Below are 20,191 nucleotides of genomic sequence, written 5' to 3'. Positions count from 1 at the left end.
CTTTTTGCTGTGTGTTCACATGGGAGAAGGGGTGAGGGATCTTTTTGGTGTTTCCTTTATAAAGGCACAATCTCATTCATAAGATGGAGCCCTTAGGACCTAATCACCTCCCAAGGGTCCCACCTCCAAATACGATCATGCTGGGGATTAAGTTTCAACATACAAATTTTGACAAGACATTAGCATTCAGGCTGTAGTAGTCTTTAATAATTTTCTTAGTCCAAAATTATTAATATCTGTGAAGAGCTAGTATTAATACCTCCCAGGTTTCATTGTCCCAAAAATTCTTAGGCAAGCCAGAGTCTTTGAGTATGAAGTACTAAGATGCTTTCTTCAGAGCGACACTGGTGTCTGTTATTCATATCCTTGCTTGAGTTGATTTCTGCTTATTATTCATTAAAATACATATGTACTTGCAGGAGCTTAAAAATTTATTTTGGAGCAATATTGTTTTTCTGTATTATTTCCATTTTGTAAATCTATCCCTCGATTATTGAGTTTATTGAGAGAACTGCTTGAGCCCAGGAGTTGGAGACCAGCCTGGGCAACATGACAAAACCCTGTCTCTACAAAATATAGGAAAATTAGCTGGGTGTGGTGGTATGCACCTGTACCAGCTACAGGAGGCTATAGTGGGAGGATCACTTGAGCCTGAGAGGTTGAGGTTGCAGGGAACTGAAATCACGCCACTGCACTCCAGCACAAGGAACAGAGTGACACCCTGTCTCAAAAAAAAAAAAAAAAAAAGATTTTAAAAAATTATTGTTATGTTTAGACTATTTTAAGCAGTTCAAAGATAGACACTTTAGCAAGTAATATCTAGCTAAAGTTTAATAATATAGTTTTTATATCACTTATTGAATTAATTATAGCTACCTTCTATTTATTGCAAATGATATGGTTTTTTCCACTTGCAATAAATATATACTTATTGTTTTTCTATTTGTGATAATAATATAAAATTTCTTTTACAAATAAACATACTGTTTATTTTTATTTATTATTATTATTATTTGAGACAGAGTCTTGCTCTATCTCTAGTTAGAGCAAGGCTAGAGTGCAGTAGTGCAATATTGGCTCACTGCAACCTCTAGCTCCCAGGTTCAAGCAATTCTCCCTGCCTCAGCCTCCTGAGTACCTGGGACTACAGGTGCTCACCACCATGCCTGGCTAATTTTTATATTTTTTAGTAGAGATAGGGTTTTGCCATGTTGGCCAGACTGGTCTTGAACTCCTGACCTCAGGTGATCCACCTACCTCGGCCTCCCAAAGTACTGGAATTACAGATGTGAGCCACTGTGCCAGGCCAAATGTACTAAGTTTAAATCTGCTTAAGTCTACTTAAAGAGAAACATTAAACAGTAATACAACGGGCGTTTATAAAATAGAGCATACAGTTTTGGAGAGTATGTGAAATCAGCAGTTATTAATTCTTGCCAAATGTATGGATGAATGGAAGATATACACATACCCACTTTATGGTTGAGGAAGCTGAGGTCCAGAGTGATGAAGCCAATTCTTCAGGGTCACACAGGTAATCAGGGATGCATGAGGGACCTGAGCCCACATCTTCTGTCCCGTCACACCATATCATGTCCACGCCCCTTAGAGTGCTCCTGGATTGTTCCAAAGTCATGTCCCTGTGGACAGACTTTCTTTTAAAAATAAATATACTGTTTATTTTTATTTTACTTTATTATTTTATTTATTATTATTATTGTTTAAGACAGAGTCTTGCTCTATCAATCAGGCTAGAATGCAGTAGTGCAACCTCGGCTTACTGCAACCTCCGGCTCCCAGGTTCAAGCAATTCTTCCTGCTTTAGCCTCCCGAGTAGCTGGGACTACAGGTGCTTGCCACCATGCCCAGCTAATTTTTATATTTTTTAGTAGAGATGGGCTCAAGGCCACTGCCCATCACTGATGTCTTTCTTCTCCATTCTTTCAGCAGATAAAAGCTCCTTAGAGCCCATGATGAAGAAAATGAAGTTTTCCTACAGAAACAAAGAGGAATCCACTGGGTAAGATGTCACTGTGGACACTAGAGAAGGAAGGACAGTGGGCTGAAGAGAAGAAGAATGTGGTCTCACTAAAGCCACACTATCTGCTTCGTGGCTTTAAAGCATTCCCAGATAATCATGCTTTTATCCACCAATTACCTCAATCAAAAAAAAAATTTTTTTTTGAGATGGATTCTTGTTCTGTTGCCCAGGCTGGAGTGCAGTGCATGATCTCAACTCACTGCAACCTCCACCTCCCAGATTCAAGCAATTCTCCTGCCTCAGCCTCCTGAGTAGCTGGAATTACAGGTACATGCTACCATGCCTGGCTAATTTTTTGTATTTTTAGTAGAGATGGGGTTTCATCATGTTGACCAGGCTTTTTGAGATTGTAAACAAAAATAAGCCAACTGAACACATGCTAAAATACCTATGAGGTGTTCAGTCATTAGGGACATCATTGAAGTATACACACCTGCCATTAGATGACACAGAGGAGAGGGGCTTCTATGGCAGAACCACACTCATCAGGCTAGAGAAAGTATAGATAACACCACAGCACCTCTCTGGAGAACCAGACACCAAGGACTGAGCTGTGTCTACTTTTCAGGATCAAGTTGGCCTTTAAGACGTCAACCTTCTCACCCATGAAGAAGGAGGTAAAGACAACTTTGACACTCCCTGGAAGCAGACCAATGAGTCCAGAGCAGCAGATTGATGTCATGTTACAGAAGGAGATGGAAATAGAAAGTAAAGAAAGCAAGCCTTCTGAATCAGACCTGGAGGTATGTTCTTGTTGCCCCCTTTCCCTCAGTTTGCTTGGCATCTCAGTGATTCCAAATTCAGGGAGAACAGCAGAATTACCTGGGAAATGTTTGAAAAACACCAAAGTCTAGACCCAAGACAGGCTACTGAAGAGGGCATGTGTTTGTGTGCTTGTGTGAGTGAGTGAGTGAGAGAGAGAGAGGGAGAGAGAGTGAGTATGTGTGTGTGCATGTTCTCTGCCCTAGTAAGTGATGGAAATTGATACCTTGGGTCCTTTTAGAACATGGGTTTTAAAAATGGTGACCCATAGGCTAGAGGTGCCAGATTTTGCAAGACAAAAAATGGGACATGTAGTTAAATTCAACTTTAGATAATGAATAACTTCTTAGCATAAGTATATCCCAAAGCATCCCATATTTTATGTGGGATCTCTATCCTAGGCTGAATTGGGCCTGTAGATGTGTTTTGAAAATGAGTTGGCTGGGCATGGTGGCTCACTCCTGTAATCTCAGCACTTTGGAGGGCTGAGGTGGGCGAATCACTTGAGGTCAGGAGGTCAAAGCCAGCCTGGCCAACATGGTCAAACCCCATCTCTACTAAAAATACAAAATAATTAGCCCAGCATGGTGGTTTCATGTAATTTCACCTACTAATGTAGCACCATGTAATTTCAGCTACTTGGGAGGCTGAGGCAGGAGAATTTCTTGAACCTGGGAGGTGAAGGTTGCAGTGAGCTGAGATCAAGCCATCCAGCCTGGGTGATAGAGTGAGACTCTGCCTCAAAAAAAAAGAAATAATGAGGTGTCTGGGCATGGTGGCTCATGCCTGTAATCCCAGCACTTTAGGAGGAGGAGGAGGGAGGATCACCTGAGCCCAGGATCTCAAGACCAGCCTGGGAAACATGGAGAAACCTAATCTCTATAAAAATTATCTGGGCATGGTACCATGCATCTGTGGTCCCAGCTGGTTGGGAGGCTGAGGTGAGAGAATTGCTTGTCCCCAGGAAGCTGAGGCTGCAGTGAGCTATTACTGTGCTACTGCACTCCAGTTTGGGCAGCAGTGTGAGACCCTGTCTCAAAAAAAAAGGGTAAGGGGAGGAATTCACAACCCTTTCTAGGACAAGACAACCTACCCTTGGTCCCCTTCTCTGACACCTCAGGTATCCCAGCTATGATTATGCTTTGTGCTCCAGCCTGGGCAACAGAGCAAGATCCTATCTCAAAAAAAAGAGAGAATGAGGAAAGTTTCACATAAGCTACATTTTCCAACTTCTCTTGAGAAAGCTAAAATACTTGGTGCTAAGCAGTAGCTACCTCCTTTAGATGAGAAATCCATTCTTCAGTTCATCACGGTTCCCACCAATCCTTATTATTTTCTTAGGTGTAGCCAACCTGGCTCCAGGTAGATGTTTGAGTTTCCAACTCGTTCTTAAAAGAACAACAAAACTTTAAAGCAAATGTCTTGTGGGTTCAGGGTGTATAATAAAATGATTAACAAAAACTCACAGTGAGTATGTGCTACTGGCAAAATTCCATGCTAAACCCTCTAGCTACTTGACCCTACTCAAGACCTGGGTTCTATGATTCTACTGTCCACTTGTGGAAAGTGGAGTGTAGACCGATTAAGCAATGCGCTAAGGGCTACAGGGTAAGAGACAAAACTAGGACTTAACCCAGGTCTGGCTGTTACCAAAGTCTCTGCGTTCTTACGACCTGTGCACCATTTCACAAACTTGCCTGAAGATCAGGATCACCTGTGGTGCTTGTTAAACACCCTAACTGCCTGAGGAGGGACCTGGGAATGTGTATTTTAACAAGCACTTTTTACTCCCACCTGAACCCAGACGGTTCTTAAAATCAGAAAAGCTTCGCAATACTCCCGTTAGCAGCTGCTTTTACTAATTTTGGAGAGAGGTGACAGTAACAAAGAGGTGGCAGCAACCTCTTTTTTTTTTTTTTTAAGACAGAGCCTCGCTCTGTCACCCAGGCTTGAATGCAGTGGTGCGATCTTGCCTCACTATAAACTTCGCTTCCTGGGTTCAAGTGAGTCTGCTGTCTCAGCCTCCCGAGTAGCTGAGATTACAAATGTGCACCACCCCACCTGGCTAAGTTTTGTATTTTTGGTAGAGATGGGGTTTCACGATGTTGGCCAGGCTGGTCTCGAACTCCTGACCTCAGGTGATCCACCTACTTTGGCCTCATAATATGCTGAAATCACACGTGGGAGCCACCGCACCTGGCCAGCAACCTCTTCTGATCTGGCACTGAAATTTAAAAATGGACTTCAAGCCCTTTCCTCACACTCTATGCTTCTCCTCTATCTGAAATTAGTGATTCCTAGAGCCACTTAGCCATCCAGCAGCTCAGAGGCAAACCCAAATATACAAAACTTCCTGAAGTCACCAGGTCCCATTGGCCATTTTTGTTTCATTTGTGTGTTTATGAAGCTTTCAAAACTTAAAAGCCTGTGCTTGGATAAGAAGAACTATCAGCTGGGTGCAGTGGTTCATGCCTATAATTCCAGCACTTTGGGAGGCTGAGGCAGGCAGATCACCTGAGGTCAGGAGTTCAAGACCAACCTGGCCAACACAGTGAAACCCTGTCTCTATTAAAAATACAAAAATTAGCCAGGTGCCATGGTACGTGCCTGTAGTCCCAGATACTTGGGAGGCTGAGGCTGGAGAATCACGTGAACCCAGGAGGAAGAGGTTGTAGTGAGCTGAGATTTCACCACTGCACTCCAGCCTGGGCAACAAAAGTGAAATTCTGTCTCAAAAAAAAAAAACAAACAAACAATAAAAGAACCATCATATATCTTGGACTTTGGGGATATTTTTCCCCATTGACAACTATAAGCCACAGGATCAAAGTGCTTTGTAGGAGATTATTACTATTCGGGAGGGTGAATGATTAGAGGCCATTTTAGGAGCTTGTCATTCCTCTTCATAAAGGTCACCAGATATGCCTCTTCCATCCTTGGTCTCTGCACTCACACTCCACTCTTCTTATCTGACTGGCATTTGACAGATCTTCCCTTATACCTCACTGACATCCCTCTGGCTTTGGTTGAATCTTCTGAAGTCCTGGGGAAAATTTGCCGGTGACCTCCTTGCCATGAGTGTGAAGCAACAGGCCCAGAGTGCATGGTTACAAAAAGTGAAGGATGTGGACGAATGCTGTGTGAATGGGGTCCCTTGGCAGCTGATGGGCAGGACAGGTGATCCCATGATCCATTCATGACCATTTTCTTGCTGGTGGTTTGTTTGTGGAAGAGATACTATTACTATCTGACCAATGGAATCCGCAAAGACATGATTGCCCCTGAGGAGGGTGAAGTGATGGTTCGGATTTCAAAGCTGATTTCTAACAAGCTGCTGACAAGTCCCTTCCTGGAGCCCCTGATGGTGGTCCTCGTGCAGGAGAAGGAGAATGACTATTACAGTAGCCTCATGAAAAGCATCGGTAAGGCTGGTGGGCATAAAGGGGTCTGGAGAGCTTCTATGTAGAGGGCATTTTTTTTTAATTTTTATTTTTGTAGAGACAGGGTCTTGCTTTGTTGCTCAGGCTGATCCGGAACTTCTGGGCTCAAGCCAGCCTCCCTTCTCGGCCTCCCAAAGTGCGGGGATTATAGGCATGAGGCACCGTGCCTGGCCTGGAAGTCACCTTCTTTCTTCTCGCTTTGTCGTTTGCCACACTGGTTCCGCTGGAAATACCCAAAACATTGTTTACTCTTTAATTCAAATTCCCCCATCCCTTTACCATCACTGATGTCTATGCCAACACTTCACACATTAGCATGCATTCACATAACCTGCAGATCTTATCAAAATGCAGATTCTGATTCAGTAGATCTGAACCTGGGCCCTGAGATTCTACATTTGTAAAATTTAAAACAATTTTTTTTTTTTTTTAAGTGACAGTCTCTCCTTATGGTGCCCAGGCTTATCTCAAACATCCTGGACTCAAGAGATCCTCCTGCCTTGGCCTCCAAACGTGCTGGGGTTATAGGCAGTGGTGCGATCTTGGCTCACCGCAACCTCCACCCCCTGGGTTCAAGCAGTTCTCCTGCCTCAGCCTCCCAAATAGCTGGGATTACAGCTGTCCACCACCACACCCAGCTAATTTTTTGTATTTTTAGCAGAGATGGGGTTTTGCCATGTTGGCCAGGCTGGTCTCAAATTCATGACCTCAAGTGATCTGCCCATTGCAGCCTCCCAAAGTGCTAGGATTACAGGCGTGAGCAATGGCGCCTGGCCTGTTACTCATTCTTTTTGACCCAGCACGGTTACTTCTAAGAAGCTTTCTACCAGTCTTTCTTAGTATGTAAAACATTTGGCCTCTAAATTTCTATTTGTAAGTGTCATAGATGATATCATCCATTGTGGGGTTTTTGGTGTGTGCATCTATTTTGGTGTGAGAAAGCAATCAGTGACTAATAAGGTACCAGCAAATCCTATTTCATTGTCATGCATGATACTAGACATCCTACCAGGGCTCAACCCCAGGTTCTAAGTGCTCCACTCTGTGAAGTCACACTCCTCCTTCCTATAAAATATCCTCAGAAAACAAACACCTAGAGTGAAGCTTCCTCGGTTGAGTTTTACCCAGGGGATTACCCGTGACCTTGCAAATGGACAGAGGCTCATTTACATTCGAAGAGTTGAAGCTAAAACCAGGTATGCTAGATCATGCCTGTAATCATAGCCCTTTGGGAGGCCAAGGCGGGCAGATCACCTGAGGTCAGGATTTTGAGACCAACCTGGCCAATATGGCAAAACCCCTTCTCTACTAAAAATACAAAAAATTGGCTGAGTGTGGTGGCAGACACCTGTAATCCCAGTTACTCTGGAGGCTGAGGCAGGAGAATTGCTTGAACCTGGGAGGCAGAGGTGGAGGTTGCAGTGAGCCGAGATCGTACCACTGCACTCCAGCCTACGACAGAGTGAGACTCTATCTCAAAAAAAAAAAAAAAAAAAAAAAGAGTTGAAGCTAAGGCCAGGCATAATAACTCATGCCTGTAATCCCAGCACTTTGGGAGGCAGAGGCAGGAGGATCACTTGAGCCCAGGAGTTTGAGACCAACCTGGCCAGCATAGTGAGACCCCATCTCTATATTAAAAAAAAAAAAAAGAAAGAGTTGAAACTAAGAGCACAAACCTTAGAGCTTAGTAACCAGGTGTTTGTCCTTTCTGGTTGTAGTTGATTACATCCTCTTGGACCCCATGGAGAGAAAACGGCTCTTTATTGAGAGCATCCCCCGCTTGTTTCCTCAAAGAGTGATCCGGGCCCCTGTGCCCTGGCACAGCGTCTACAGGAGTGCCAAGAAGTGGAACGAGGAGCATCTGCACACGGTGAACCCCATGATGCTCAGCCTGAAAGAACTGTGGTTTGCAGAGTAAGAAGTCCCTCCTTTTTTTTCTCATTCCCTTTCTTTATTGCATCCACACGTAAGCAAACCCATTCTCCTGTGCACAGTGGGAGTAGCCCTGCCAGTGCAGAGAAATGAAAGGAAAAAAAAAATCCTAGCACAAATGTGCACGTGAACTATAAGCAACACCTCTCCTTGCAGGCTTACGTGTCCCTCCTTTGTGTCCCCAGGGCACCCCGTCCCTGTCTCTAAGCACTGGAGAATCCTGCTTAATTGTACCGACTTGGAACCAGTCTGTTCAGATCTAACTCCTGGCTCTGCTGCTTTGCAGACATATATGTGTGTCACATCACTTTTCTGTGCCTTGCTTTCTTTATCTCTAAATTTGCAATCATGTTAATAAGAGTTTCCACTTCATAGAATTGATAAGAGGAATAAATAACACATTTAAAGCGTTTTAAACAGTATCTAATATAACCTAGGCACCCAGTAATTGTTAATTTGGCATTACCTCTGTTACGACATCACCCTCAGTTATAATAGAACGTTTACTTATTTTTCTCCCTCTAGCCTATGAGATGTGTGGGGGCTTGGGTTTTATTCCTTTTTTTTTTTTAAGATGAGTCTCACCTTGTCACCCAGGCTAGAGTTCAGTGGCACAATCCTAGTTCACTGCAACCTCCTCCTCTCAGGCTCGAGGAATCCTCCCAGCTCAGCCTCCCAAGTAGCTGGGACCACAGATGCATGCCACCACACTCGGCTAATTTTTTGTATTTTTTGATAGAGACAGGGTTTCACCACATTGCCCAGGCTGGTGTCGAACTCCTGAGCTCAAGCAATCCTTCCACCTCAGCCACTCAAAGTTCTGGGATTACAGGTGCAAGCCACCGAACCCGGATAATCTTATTCCTTTGTGTAGCTCAGTGCCAGTACAGGGCTTGCAAGCAGTGATCTCTCAGGTATATTTATCAATGATTAAATTGGCAAAACTCCATCTTAAAAAAAAAAAAAAGAATTGTAGGAGTCCAGATGAGGCAGAAGCCACCTTTTCTCACTCTTTCATTTTTTCATGCACATGTATGTTCATTGTGGCACTATTTACAATAGCAAAGACCAGAAACCAACCCAAATGCCCATCAATGATAGACTGGTTAAAGAAAATGTGGCACATATACATCATGGAATACTATGCAGCCATACAAAAGGATGAATTCATGTCCTTTGTAGGGATATGGATGAATCTGGAAACCATCATTCTCGGCAAACTGACACAAGAACAGAAAACCAAACACTGTATGCTCTCACTCATAGGTGGGTGTTAAGCAATGGGAACACATGGGCACAGGAAGGGGAGCATCACACACTGGGGTCTGTTGTGGGGTGGGGGGCTAGGGGAGGGACAGTGGGAGGTAGGGAGGTAGGGGAGGGATAAAATTGGGAGAAATGCCTGATGTAGGTGACGAGGGGATGGAGGCAGCAAACCACCATGGCATGTGTGCATACCTATGCAACAATCCTGCAAGATCTGCACGTGTACCCCAGAACTTAAAGTACAATTTCAAAAAAAAGTGAGATATCTACATTCCACAAAATTCATCCTTTTAAAGCACACAATGTGATAGTTTTTAATATATTCACACGTTTGTTTAATCCTCATCACTGTCTAATTCGAGAATGTTATTATTACCGCAAAAAGAAACCCATTAGCAGCCACTCCCCATTCTTGCCTTCCCCCATTTCCTTCCAACCACTAATCGATTTTCTGTTTCTATGGATTTGCCTATTCTGCACATTTCATAGAAATGGAATCATGCAATGTATGATCTTGTGTCTGGTGTCTCTCAACAAACAGTGTTTTTAGTCTTCATCCACATCGAAGCTTGTATCAGTACTGCTTCCTTTTTATGGCTGCATACTAATCCACTGGATAGCTATCCCACATTTGTTTTATCTATGCATCAGTTGCAGTGGGCAGGGAGGAGGAATGCTGTGGTTTTTTTAGTGAGCCTTTCTTTCAAGAAGGGGTACAAATCCTGGTGAGAGAATGAAGACACTGGAGTTCACTGAAAGGCCAGGCTAATGAAATGATGAGCTGCCCCCATTTGAGTTTTTTTTATTAGAAAAATTAGAGGCAGATATGCTTACTTAACTTTGATTGGCCGAACTTGTTAGTAGCCCATATATTTTGTTTTGGGAGGATATCTGGCTTTGAACATGTTTAGCTTAAGGGAGCCCTGTGGCTTGGAGAACCTACTTGTTTTTCAAATCCTTAGTTTTGCTATATTTTAAAAAGGAGGCCAGGTGCAGTGGCTCACACCTGTAATTCCAGCACTTTGGGAGGCTGAGGCAGGCAGATCATGAGGTCGGGAGTTCGAGACCAGCCTGGCCAACATGGTGAAACCCCATCTCTACTAAAAATACAAAAAAAAAAAAAGCCAGGCGTGGTGGCAGGCACCTGTAACCCCAGCTACTTGGGTGGTTGAGGCAGGAGAATTGCTTGAACCAGGGAGGCAGAGGTTGCAGTGAGCTGAGATCACGCCACTGGACTCCAGCCTGGGCAACAGAGCAAGACTCCATTTCAGGGGAAAAAAAAAAAGGGAATTGAGGGTGAAGTCAAGTTAGGACAGAGTCCACCAGTGAAAAGAAATAACTGTACTCTCTTCTTTGAACTGAATTCAATTTTCTAAAGCATTGGACGTACCAGTCAGCAGTCAGGACATTGAAAAAAAATAAGTAATTTTCTAACTAGGTGGAAGCATATGAAGTAATAATTTATAGAATGGGATCTGAATTCTGGTTCTTGTTCTGTCACTAATTAACAGTCTAATCTGAGGGAAATTAATCCCTCTGTGATCCTGTTTGTTTGTTTCTCTCTTTCTTACTTTCTTTCTTTCTTTTAGAGAGGGTCGTGCTCTGTCACCCAGGGTACAGTGCAGTGGCATGATTAGAGCTTACTGCAGCCTCAAACTCCCAAATAGCTGGGACTACAGGTACATGCCACCATGCCTGACCAATTTTTAAATTTTTTGTAGAAACATAGTCTCTCCATGTTGCTTAGGCTGGTCTTGAACTCCTGGTCTCAAGAATTCCTCTCTCCTCAGCCTCCCAAAGTGCTGGGATTAGAGGCATGAGCCACTGCCGACTCTGACCCTGTTTTCTATATGCAAATGGGAATCATCATAATAATACCTACCTCATGAAGTTGTTAGGGAAAGAAAGTGCTAAGACTGCTGCTTGGCACACAGTAGTTACTCAACAAATGAAAATATCGCTTTAAGTACAAGCATGAGTGTGAGCCAAAAATATAAATTAACATAAAACCTAGTGAGGAAGTCAGTCTTAGAGTTGGGTGAATTGTCAGAAACTTCATGCTAAGAAGATGGTAGATACATGTACGTGAGTTTAAATTGATCTTGTAGCAAAGATGGCGAATTGTTGAACCTATAGCTTCACTGAGAAGAAAGGCTTTTTACCACTTGCTTTTCATGGTTCCCTAAGGAAGATAATGCCAGCAACAGAAGCACTAAACTGAACTGAAATGATTTAGGAGGATTTCAACAACTGAACCCAAAAAATCAGCAATGAGAGGCTGGGCATGGTGGCTCACACCTGTAATCCCAGCACTTTGGGAGGCCGAGGCAGGCGGATCACCTGAGGTCAGGAGTTCAAGACAAGCCTGGCAAACATGGCAAAATGCCATCTCTACTAAAAATACCAAATTTAGCCAGGTGTGGTGGCGTGTGCCTATAATTCCAGCTACTCGGGAGGCTGAGGCAAGAGAATCGCTTGAGCCTGGGAGGTGGAGGTTTCAGTGACCTGAGATCATGCCGCTGCACTCCAGCCTGGGTAATAGGGCGAGACGCAAAACAGGGCAGCTCTCAAAAAAAAAAAAATAATAATAATAATAATAATCACCAAGGAGAAAGATTGGTTAAGGAAATGACATAGAGCTATTTTCTCATGTGACCTGCACTATTTAAGTTCTTAGTGATCAAGGAAAGGTGGGGGGTTTTAGGGCTAGGGTGAGGATTGTGGTCTGAGAAAAGAATAGGAAATCTGATCTGGCCAATGTGGGAAATTTGTTAGGTTTTGAGGAAAGATGAGTACAGACAGTGCTCGACTTATGACCATGGTCGGGACCGCGGACTGGTCGTAACACGATTTGATCGTAAGTTGAGTAGGCTATATGTACAGTTGAAATGGTGCACACGGAGATGGTAGTGCTGCCGGAAGCTGGTCCGCACTGTCGTAAGCCCAGCTGGGCAACGTTTGCGCTGCCAGACGCAGAGCAGTTGTGGCTAGCAATTGTGGTCGTAAAGTCAAATGGTCGTAAGTTGCATAGGTGGTAAGTCGATCAATACCTGTAACAGAATTATCCAGTGGTGACAGTGGCCACATTAGGGGTGGCTATCCAATGTGTGGTGAATGAGGTCCTTGGGTCTTATCCCTGCCTAGCAGTGCTTTATGCCTGGTCAGATAAGATGAAAACCAAGCTCATCACCTCCACCAAAAAGAACTCAAAACCCAGCTTTCAGGATTTGCAGAGGATGAGGAGAAATGCCTAAGTGGTCATTAAAATGAATGATGAAAATTAGAAGCAAGAATTTAGATGAGCTAAGATATTAGGCAAAGATCCAGTTTGGGAAATAGTGACAAGGCGTGATCATTTAAAGGAGCAATTTATAAATGAATAGATGTCAGCTAGAGAATCGGTGGACCTATGAGCTAAAAGAGGCCTTGGGTAATGTGGCAAAGGGCAGGGCATCCATTGATCTCAGGGAAACAGGTGAAGGTAAGCATGTCATAGGACAAGGCAGAAGGAGATTCATTTGTTCATTCAGCAAATATTCACTGAGTGCCCCCATTGTATAACGCATCATGCCCAGGAATGCTGGGTCTGTCTTGGTGAACCTGTCCCCAGGGGGAATGGTGGTGTTGCCTGCAGTGGAACACTACATGATTGTAGATCAAAGTAAAATTCTGCCTGGACTCATTACAGAAACCCACGGGAACTTCACAGCTGCTTTCAGAGATGCCGTGGGCTGATCTGCCCTGTGAGTCTCAGTTGAGTGGTACAAGTATGGCGTGGAGATGTGGTCCGTGAACATGAACATGTAGCCAGCACTTTTCTGGTTGTTTTCCTACTACTGGGCTGCCATGTTGCACAACTCTAGGGGGCACCATTCACATAGAATATAATCTGAATGGTGGCCTCTGAAACTGTCTGATGCAACAGCACTAGACAGCCATGTCGTTGGTTGACCAACATCTAGCTGCTAAGCCTGATGGGTTAACAGGAGGAAAAACAACAAAAGATAAAAAGTGGAGGACTTCACTGGGCATGGTGGCTCACACCTGTAATCCTAGCACCTTGGGAGGCTGAGGTGGGAGGATCACCTGAGGTCAGGAATTGTACAATATCCTGGCCAACATAATGAAACCCTGTCTCTACAAAAAATACAATAATTAACCGGGTATGGTGGTGAGTGCCTGTAGTCCCAGCTACTCGGGAGGCTGAGGCAGGAGAATTGCTTGAACCCCAGAGATCAAGGCTGTAGTGAGTCTCAAACTGCACCACTGCACTCCGGCCTGGGTGACAGAATGAGAACGCTGTCTCAAAAAAGAAGTAGAGGGCTTGATGAGAGGTTTTTATTAGTTTCTGCTCTTCCTTATTCATCCCCACTATCCTACTGATATACCCTGGAAAACTCTAGCAGCAATAGTTCTACAAGGTGTCACTCAAGCATAAGATAGAAAATAAATATATATTAGGTCCAAAGGCTCCCTCTTCTCTCTCTTGTCTTCCAAACTGTGAGTTCATTTGTTTTTTTCATTTATTTAGCCATTCATTCATTCATTTAACAAATAGGTGCCAGGTCCTGGTTATGTGCTAATCATTATTTTAGTGCAGTGGCTACAGAAGTGAGTTCATTTTTTCTAGGGGGAAGACAGGCAATAAATATATTAGGTAAATAAATTATATAAAATATTAGAAGGTGATGGGTGCTATGAAAAGAAAAATTAGCTGGGGTAATGGGGATAGGGAATGTGGTTTGTGTGGGGCTGGGGTGGGGCTGCTTGCCCATAAAACACTTATTTGAATTTAACAAACCTTCCCCTCACCCCTATTCTGCTCATGGGATGGATGTAGCCTAACACCAGGGTGCATTTGTTTTTGTTTTTGTTTTTGAGACAGAGCCTTGCTCTGTTGCCCTGGCTGGAATGCAGTGGTGCAATCTCAGCTCACTGCAACCTCTGCTTCCCGGGTTCAAGTAATTCTCCTGCCACAGCCTCCCAAGTAGCTGGGATTACAGGCATGTGCCACCACGCCCAGCATATTTTTGTAATTTTTTTTTTTTAGTAGAGATGGGGTTTCACCATGTTGGCAAGGCTGGTCTTGAACTCCTGACCTCAAGTAATCCATCCACATTGACCTCCCAAAGTGCTGGGATTACAGTCAGGGTACATTTCTTGACAAGCAGAGCATGCACCCATTCTGGCCCCTCGGATGGGGCACAGCCTGCACAACCACACACCTACCTGTGGGTAGCCTTTACTGTGAAGGTGACATTTGAGCCAAGGCTGGAAGGTGAAGAGTAGAAGTCGGGGGGGATGAGTACTGGAGGCAGCAGGAACAGCCTGTGCAAAGGACCCAAGCAGCAGCAGGTGGCCATGTCCTGGGAACAGCATGAGGCGAGTGTGCCTGGAGCACCATGAGTCAGGGAGGCGGGTAGGGGAGGAGGTCAGGGAGGGAGGTGACGGGCAAGACAGGAGCAAGAGAGATGGCACTGGACGCAGAGCACCTGGTGGGCCCCAGTCACTAGACACTCTTTTACTCTGAAATGGGAAGTCAATGGAGGGTTGCGAGCGGATAGAATCTGACTTAGGTGTTAAAAGGATACCCCTCCCCTTGTAGTGGAGAAAACTTTCTTTTCACCTGTTGACCTTTCTTCACCAGTACAGTGACAGGAGGTAGAGGGCTTAAAGAGGTTTTTTGTTTTCTTTTTAGAGACAGGGCTTTGCTGTGTCACCCAGGCTGGAGTGCAGTGATGCAATCAGGGCTCACTGTAGCCTTGACCTCCTGGGTTCAAGCGATCCTCCTGCCTGAGCCTCCCAAGTAGCTGGGATTACAGGTGTGCATCACCACACCCAACACATCTTTTTTTTTTTTTTTTTTTTTTTGGAGCCACAGTGTTTTACTACTGTGTATTGCCAGGCTGATATCAAACCCCTGAGCTCAAGCCATCCTCCATCCTCTTTCCTTAGCCTCCAGAGTGCTGGGATCCATAAGCTTTTGGTTTAAATTGAAGCAGTCCTCCAAGTTTCCTTCAAGAGTTCACCCAGAGGCCACAGTGAGGCTTAGGTAAATCTCACTTGATGATGAAGATGGTGCTTTGCTTGGTCCTGGTCTCTGGGTCTTCACTGTTGTAAAGGACATTGACTCATCCAAGTTGGATATCAACTCATTTGATATCCAAGTTGCCAGCCAGCTGAGTCTCTAGCTGATGCCACAGCCCCACCCCTCGATGAATTATGCAGAGTGAGGCACATCTAAGGCTCAGAAACACTCTTGGGTCACCTCATTTGTCCCCTCCCTGCAAGCGTTCTTTAGAACTTAGCTCCTCCCTCCTCAGTCTCCCATATCCCCCTCAGGATCGTTCCCATATCCTGTAATTCATTTGATTCTGCTTAACTTTCACTGAAAAACGTGAATGCACACCCTTAGAACCCATCCTACACAATTTGTTACTAAGCTTTCTTTAGCTTAGAAGTTTCTCCCCCTCTTTTGGCAGATTCAGAAACCTCAGGTTTGTTCGAACGGCAGAAATACTAGCGGGAAAATTGCCTCTGCAGCCTCAGGAATATTGGAATGTGATCCAGAAGCACTGCCTGGAGGCGCACCAGATTCTTCTCAACAAGTCAGTATCTGCCCTCCGAGTGGGGCTGAACCTCGGTATCTTAAAGACTGAAAACCCTGAGATGAAGCTGGTACCCAGCCTGTGGGTCGTCCCACCGACGTCCTTTTCTGTCCTCTTATTGTCATGTCCAGCTGCTCTCTGTGCCTCACGCCTAGTCTCCCTCTGCCTTATTGAAACTCTCCCATCATCATAGAGGGCTACCACTCGCATTCCCCACTCCTGGAATCCTTTAGACCAGTGGTCCCCGACCGTTTTGACAATAGGGACTGGTTTCGTGGAAGACAATTTTTCCACCGACTGGGGTAGGATAATGGTATCGGGATGATTCAAGCACACAACATTTACTGTGTACCATATTTTTATTATTACATTGTAATATATCATGAAATAATTATACAACTCACCATAATGTAGAATCAGTGGGGTCCCTGAGTTTGTTTTCCTGCAACTAGACGGTCCCATCTGAAGGTGATGGGAGACAGCGACAGATCATCAGGCATCAGATTCTCCTAAGGAGTGTGCAAGCTAGATCCCTCGCATGTGCGGTTTACAATAGGGTTCCCGCTCCTGTGAGAATCTCATGCCGCTGCTGATCTGATAGGAAGCAGAGCTCAGGTGGTAATGCAAGTGATGGGGAGCGGCTGTAAATACGGATGAAGCTTCGCTAGGCTACCTGCTCCTCACCTCCTGCTGTGCAGCCCAGTTCCTAAAACCAGTCCATGGCCCAGGGGTTGTGGACCCCTGCTTTAAACCTTGCTGTGTTACAGGGTAATGTACTTGAATAACTTATATTCAGATGGTCCAGATAAACAGCCTCAAGATTTCAAGGTGAAGGGGTTTCAGACATTTGGACAATTCCTTTTTCCTTTTCAAATGCATGCAAGACTATATCCACAGCCAGAGAAATTCTCTTGTGTAAAATAATGATAATAATACTTATGGATGGGTTTTCTATTAGCGAAAATGTAGATGCAATCATTGACACATAATAGCTGCTCAATAAATCTCGTACCTCTATGACTATAACCAGTAGTAGTGCTTCTCTGATTGCTAGAGTAGTACCTTTTTAGAGTCAGAGAAAAGATGCAATAGGATGAAAAGGCCCGTGGGTTTCCACAGGGAATTAGAAACTGGGGGACGTGGAAGGAAAGAAACAATGGAGCATCTATTTCTTCCTTGTTGTTGTTATTTGTTTTTGAGACAGAATCCCACTTGCTCTGTCACCCAAGTTGGAGTGCAGTGGCACAATCTCAGCTCACTGCAATCTCCAGTCTCCCAGGTTCAGATTCTCCTGCCTCAGCCTCCCGAGTAACTGGGACTACAGGTGTGTACCACCATGCACCATGCCCAGCTATTTTTGTTTTGTTTTGTTTCGTTTTTGCTTTTGTAGAGATGGGGTTTTGCCATGTTGGCCAGGCTGGTCTTGAACTCCTGGTCTCAAGTGGTCTGCCTGCCTAAGCCTCCCGAAGTGCTGGGATTACAGGCATGAGCCGCCACACCTGGCTATTTCTTCTTTTGGTTAACTGATTTCTACCATCAACTTCTGATCAACCATGGCCACACTGGAGTTTCTCCTCCCCCGTTTTCTTTCTTTGCTCCTTGTTCTCTCTTTCCCTCTACGAAGTCTGAATCAAAAGTCAGGCACCTGCCAGAGAGAGAGAAGTGGGACAGAACATTCTAGTTCCTTATGCCCCTTTACCCTAATCTCTGATTATATTGAAGAAACTGTGGACTCTTTCAGCAGGATGTGCCACCAATATCCCCTTTCCATTTGGGCATTGTCAATGGAAGAATAATCTCTTAATTCAAATCATATTACTTTCTTCCCAAGAAAGAGGCATTGGCAGGTAAGGCAGACAGAAATTGAAAGTACCGATTTGCAAGGCTGCTTGGTGAGACATGAGCCCATCTGCCTCATCACAGAGCTCAGGGGAATGGCAAGAGAGTTCCTTGGAGCCCAGAAGAGCTTCTCACATGGACACCCTTCTGTTTTTACAGATGGATCCCCACCTGTGCCCAGCTTTTTACCTCAAGGAAGGAGCACTGGGTTCGTTTTGCTCCCAAGAGCAAGTATGACTCCTGTCGAAGGATTGAGGAATATTTTGCTTCTGTGGCATCGTTTATGTCGTTGCAGCTCAGGGAGCTGGTCATTAAGTCGCTTGAGGACCTCGTTTCCCTTTTCATGATACACAAAGTATGTCAGGGACCTGCACTTGGACCTTTTGAGGGGAATGACCTGGTTGGAACCAGGATTCTGTCATATATGTCCTCAGCTGTGAGCCAGGGCACAAAGTGAAATGCTTGACTTGCACCCACATCAATCAGTCAGTTGTTAGTTTATAAAAATGCTTTATTTTAGCTGGAAGAAGGATATTGAATGTTCCTAACACCAAAAAAAAAAAAAATGGTAACTGTGACCAGGCGCAGTGGCTCACACCTGTAATCCTAGTAACTTTGGGATTCGGAGGAGGGCAGATTACCTGAGGTCAGAAGTTCAAGACCAGCCTGGCCAACATAGCGAAACCCTGTCTCTACTTAAAATTCAAAAATTAGCTGGGCATGGTGGCTCACACCTCTAATCCCAGCTGTTGAGAAGCTGAAAAAGGAGAATTGCTTGAACCCAGAAAGCAGAGGTTGCAGTGAGCCCAGATTATGCCATTGCACTCCAGTCTGGGCGACGAGTGAAACTTTGTCTCAAAAAAAAAAAAAAAAAGTAAATGTTTGAGATGATGAGTATGCTAATTACCCTGATCTGCTTACTATACATTATATGTATCCCATAAATATGTACAATTAAGAGGTATGAATTTTTTAATGTTTAAAGAGAAATATAAAAACATAAAATCTTCAAAAGTCCAGTCCAGCTGTGGATTGGAATAATTTTAAAAATGATTTCTTTAAATACATAGCAAGCTTTCTTGAGATAATCACTCAGTATTAAGTTGATAAAAATTTGCAGAAGTAGAGAAGTTGTTAAGAAAATTTAAAGAAAAATTGCATAAAATGAAATACATATGTCTTACAGTTTAGGGAGAAGGAATCATTTTTTCATCCTCTTTGTTACAAGGAATGGGGAGGGGGTTGGAAAAGGCTTGTTTTCAGTCTTTGGCTTGATATTGAGGGAGTATTGTGTGTTTCATTGCAGATACTGGCTTTTGTTCTTTGGTCTTGGCAAGGGACACCCCTAAAGACAAAAGGCTTTGTTGACCTAATTAATAACTTCTTTCATGAAACTGTTTTAGTGAAGTCAAAATGAAAACTAAAAACACTGGCCAGGCATGGTGGCTCACGCCTGTAATACCAGCACTTTGGGAGGCTGAGGCAGGTGGATCAATTGAAGTTGGGAGTTCAAGACTAGCCTGGTCAACATGGTGAAACCCCATCTCTACTAAAAATACAAAAGTTAACTGGGCATGGTGGTGGGTGCCTGTAATTCCAGCTACTCAGGAAACTGAGGCAGGAGAGTTGCTTGAACCCGGGAGGCATAGGTTGCAGTGAGCTGAGATCACGACACTGCACTACTCTAGCCTGGGGCCTGGGGGACAGAGTGAGACTCCTTCTCAAAAAAAAAGAAAGAAAACTGAAATACTAAGTCCTAGTTTTCAAAGCACCATAGCATTCCTGAATTTGGATTGCCTAAAAATCAATGAATATTCATTTGAATTTTATGCTATGTGCACATTTTACCTTTAAAAAGTAATAAAAGTTTAAAAGTTACTTTGTTATAAAAGGTTAAGTTTTCCAAATGAAGTAAAGATGAATAATTGGCCTGTTGCTCAAAAATGTAGAAACCAATGCTGCTGAATTGCAACAGCAATGTTAGCTCTCTAAAGAGGACCAACCTATAAACATCATTGTAATCATCTACTTTGCTAAGCAGAAGAAACCTGGGGTGGAAACCAATCTCACTCTAAAATTCCACACAAAGGGAAGTGTAAAATCTTCCTATGTCTGGAAAAAAGGGGGTAATTTATAGCTATTTGATATAGAATGGGTATTCACCAAATATTATCAGTCATCTTTAAATGGATCTAGATACCTCTGCATAACAAGTGCTTTACAGCTGCCTTACAACAATTTTATTAGGTGCCATAATTTATGAGGATATTTTGTGTTAGAGCTTTTGTAGAGAGTTAGAAATA

At 43.9% G+C, this 20,191-nt stretch overlaps 1 protein-coding gene across 4 annotated transcripts in view; it reads left to right on the top strand.

Moving 5' to 3' along the window:
* DNAH3 (dynein axonemal heavy chain 3) overlaps nucleotides 1-20,191 on the top strand; it is a 202,834-nt gene that overhangs the window by 15,744 nt on the left and 166,899 nt on the right. For 3 of the 4 annotated variants that reach the window (XM_032242887.1, XM_032242888.1, XM_032242885.1), the window contains 6 exons: nucleotides 1,948-2,020; nucleotides 2,610-2,784; nucleotides 6,036-6,225; nucleotides 7,962-8,157; nucleotides 15,924-16,049; nucleotides 18,048-18,243. In XM_032242887.1, the coding sequence (XP_032098778.1) occupies nucleotides 1,948-2,020; nucleotides 2,610-2,784; nucleotides 6,036-6,225; nucleotides 7,962-8,157; nucleotides 15,924-16,049; nucleotides 18,048-18,243 (956 nt within the window). The remainder of the gene's footprint in view (nucleotides 1-1,947; nucleotides 2,021-2,609; nucleotides 2,785-6,035; nucleotides 6,226-7,961; nucleotides 8,158-15,923; nucleotides 16,050-18,047; nucleotides 18,244-20,191) is intronic. The other variant, XM_032242886.1, reaches the window with a different exon arrangement.

The sequence above is a fragment of the Sapajus apella genome, unplaced genomic scaffold, assembly GCF_009761245.1.
Source record: "Sapajus apella isolate SASKATOON/1434 unplaced genomic scaffold, GSC_monkey_1.0 scaffold51, whole genome shotgun sequence".
Classification (NCBI taxonomy): Eukaryota; Metazoa; Chordata; class Mammalia; order Primates; family Cebidae; genus Sapajus; species Sapajus apella.
The sequence above is the reverse complement of the archived record's forward strand: the minus strand, read 5'-3'. Positions and strand labels throughout refer to the sequence as shown.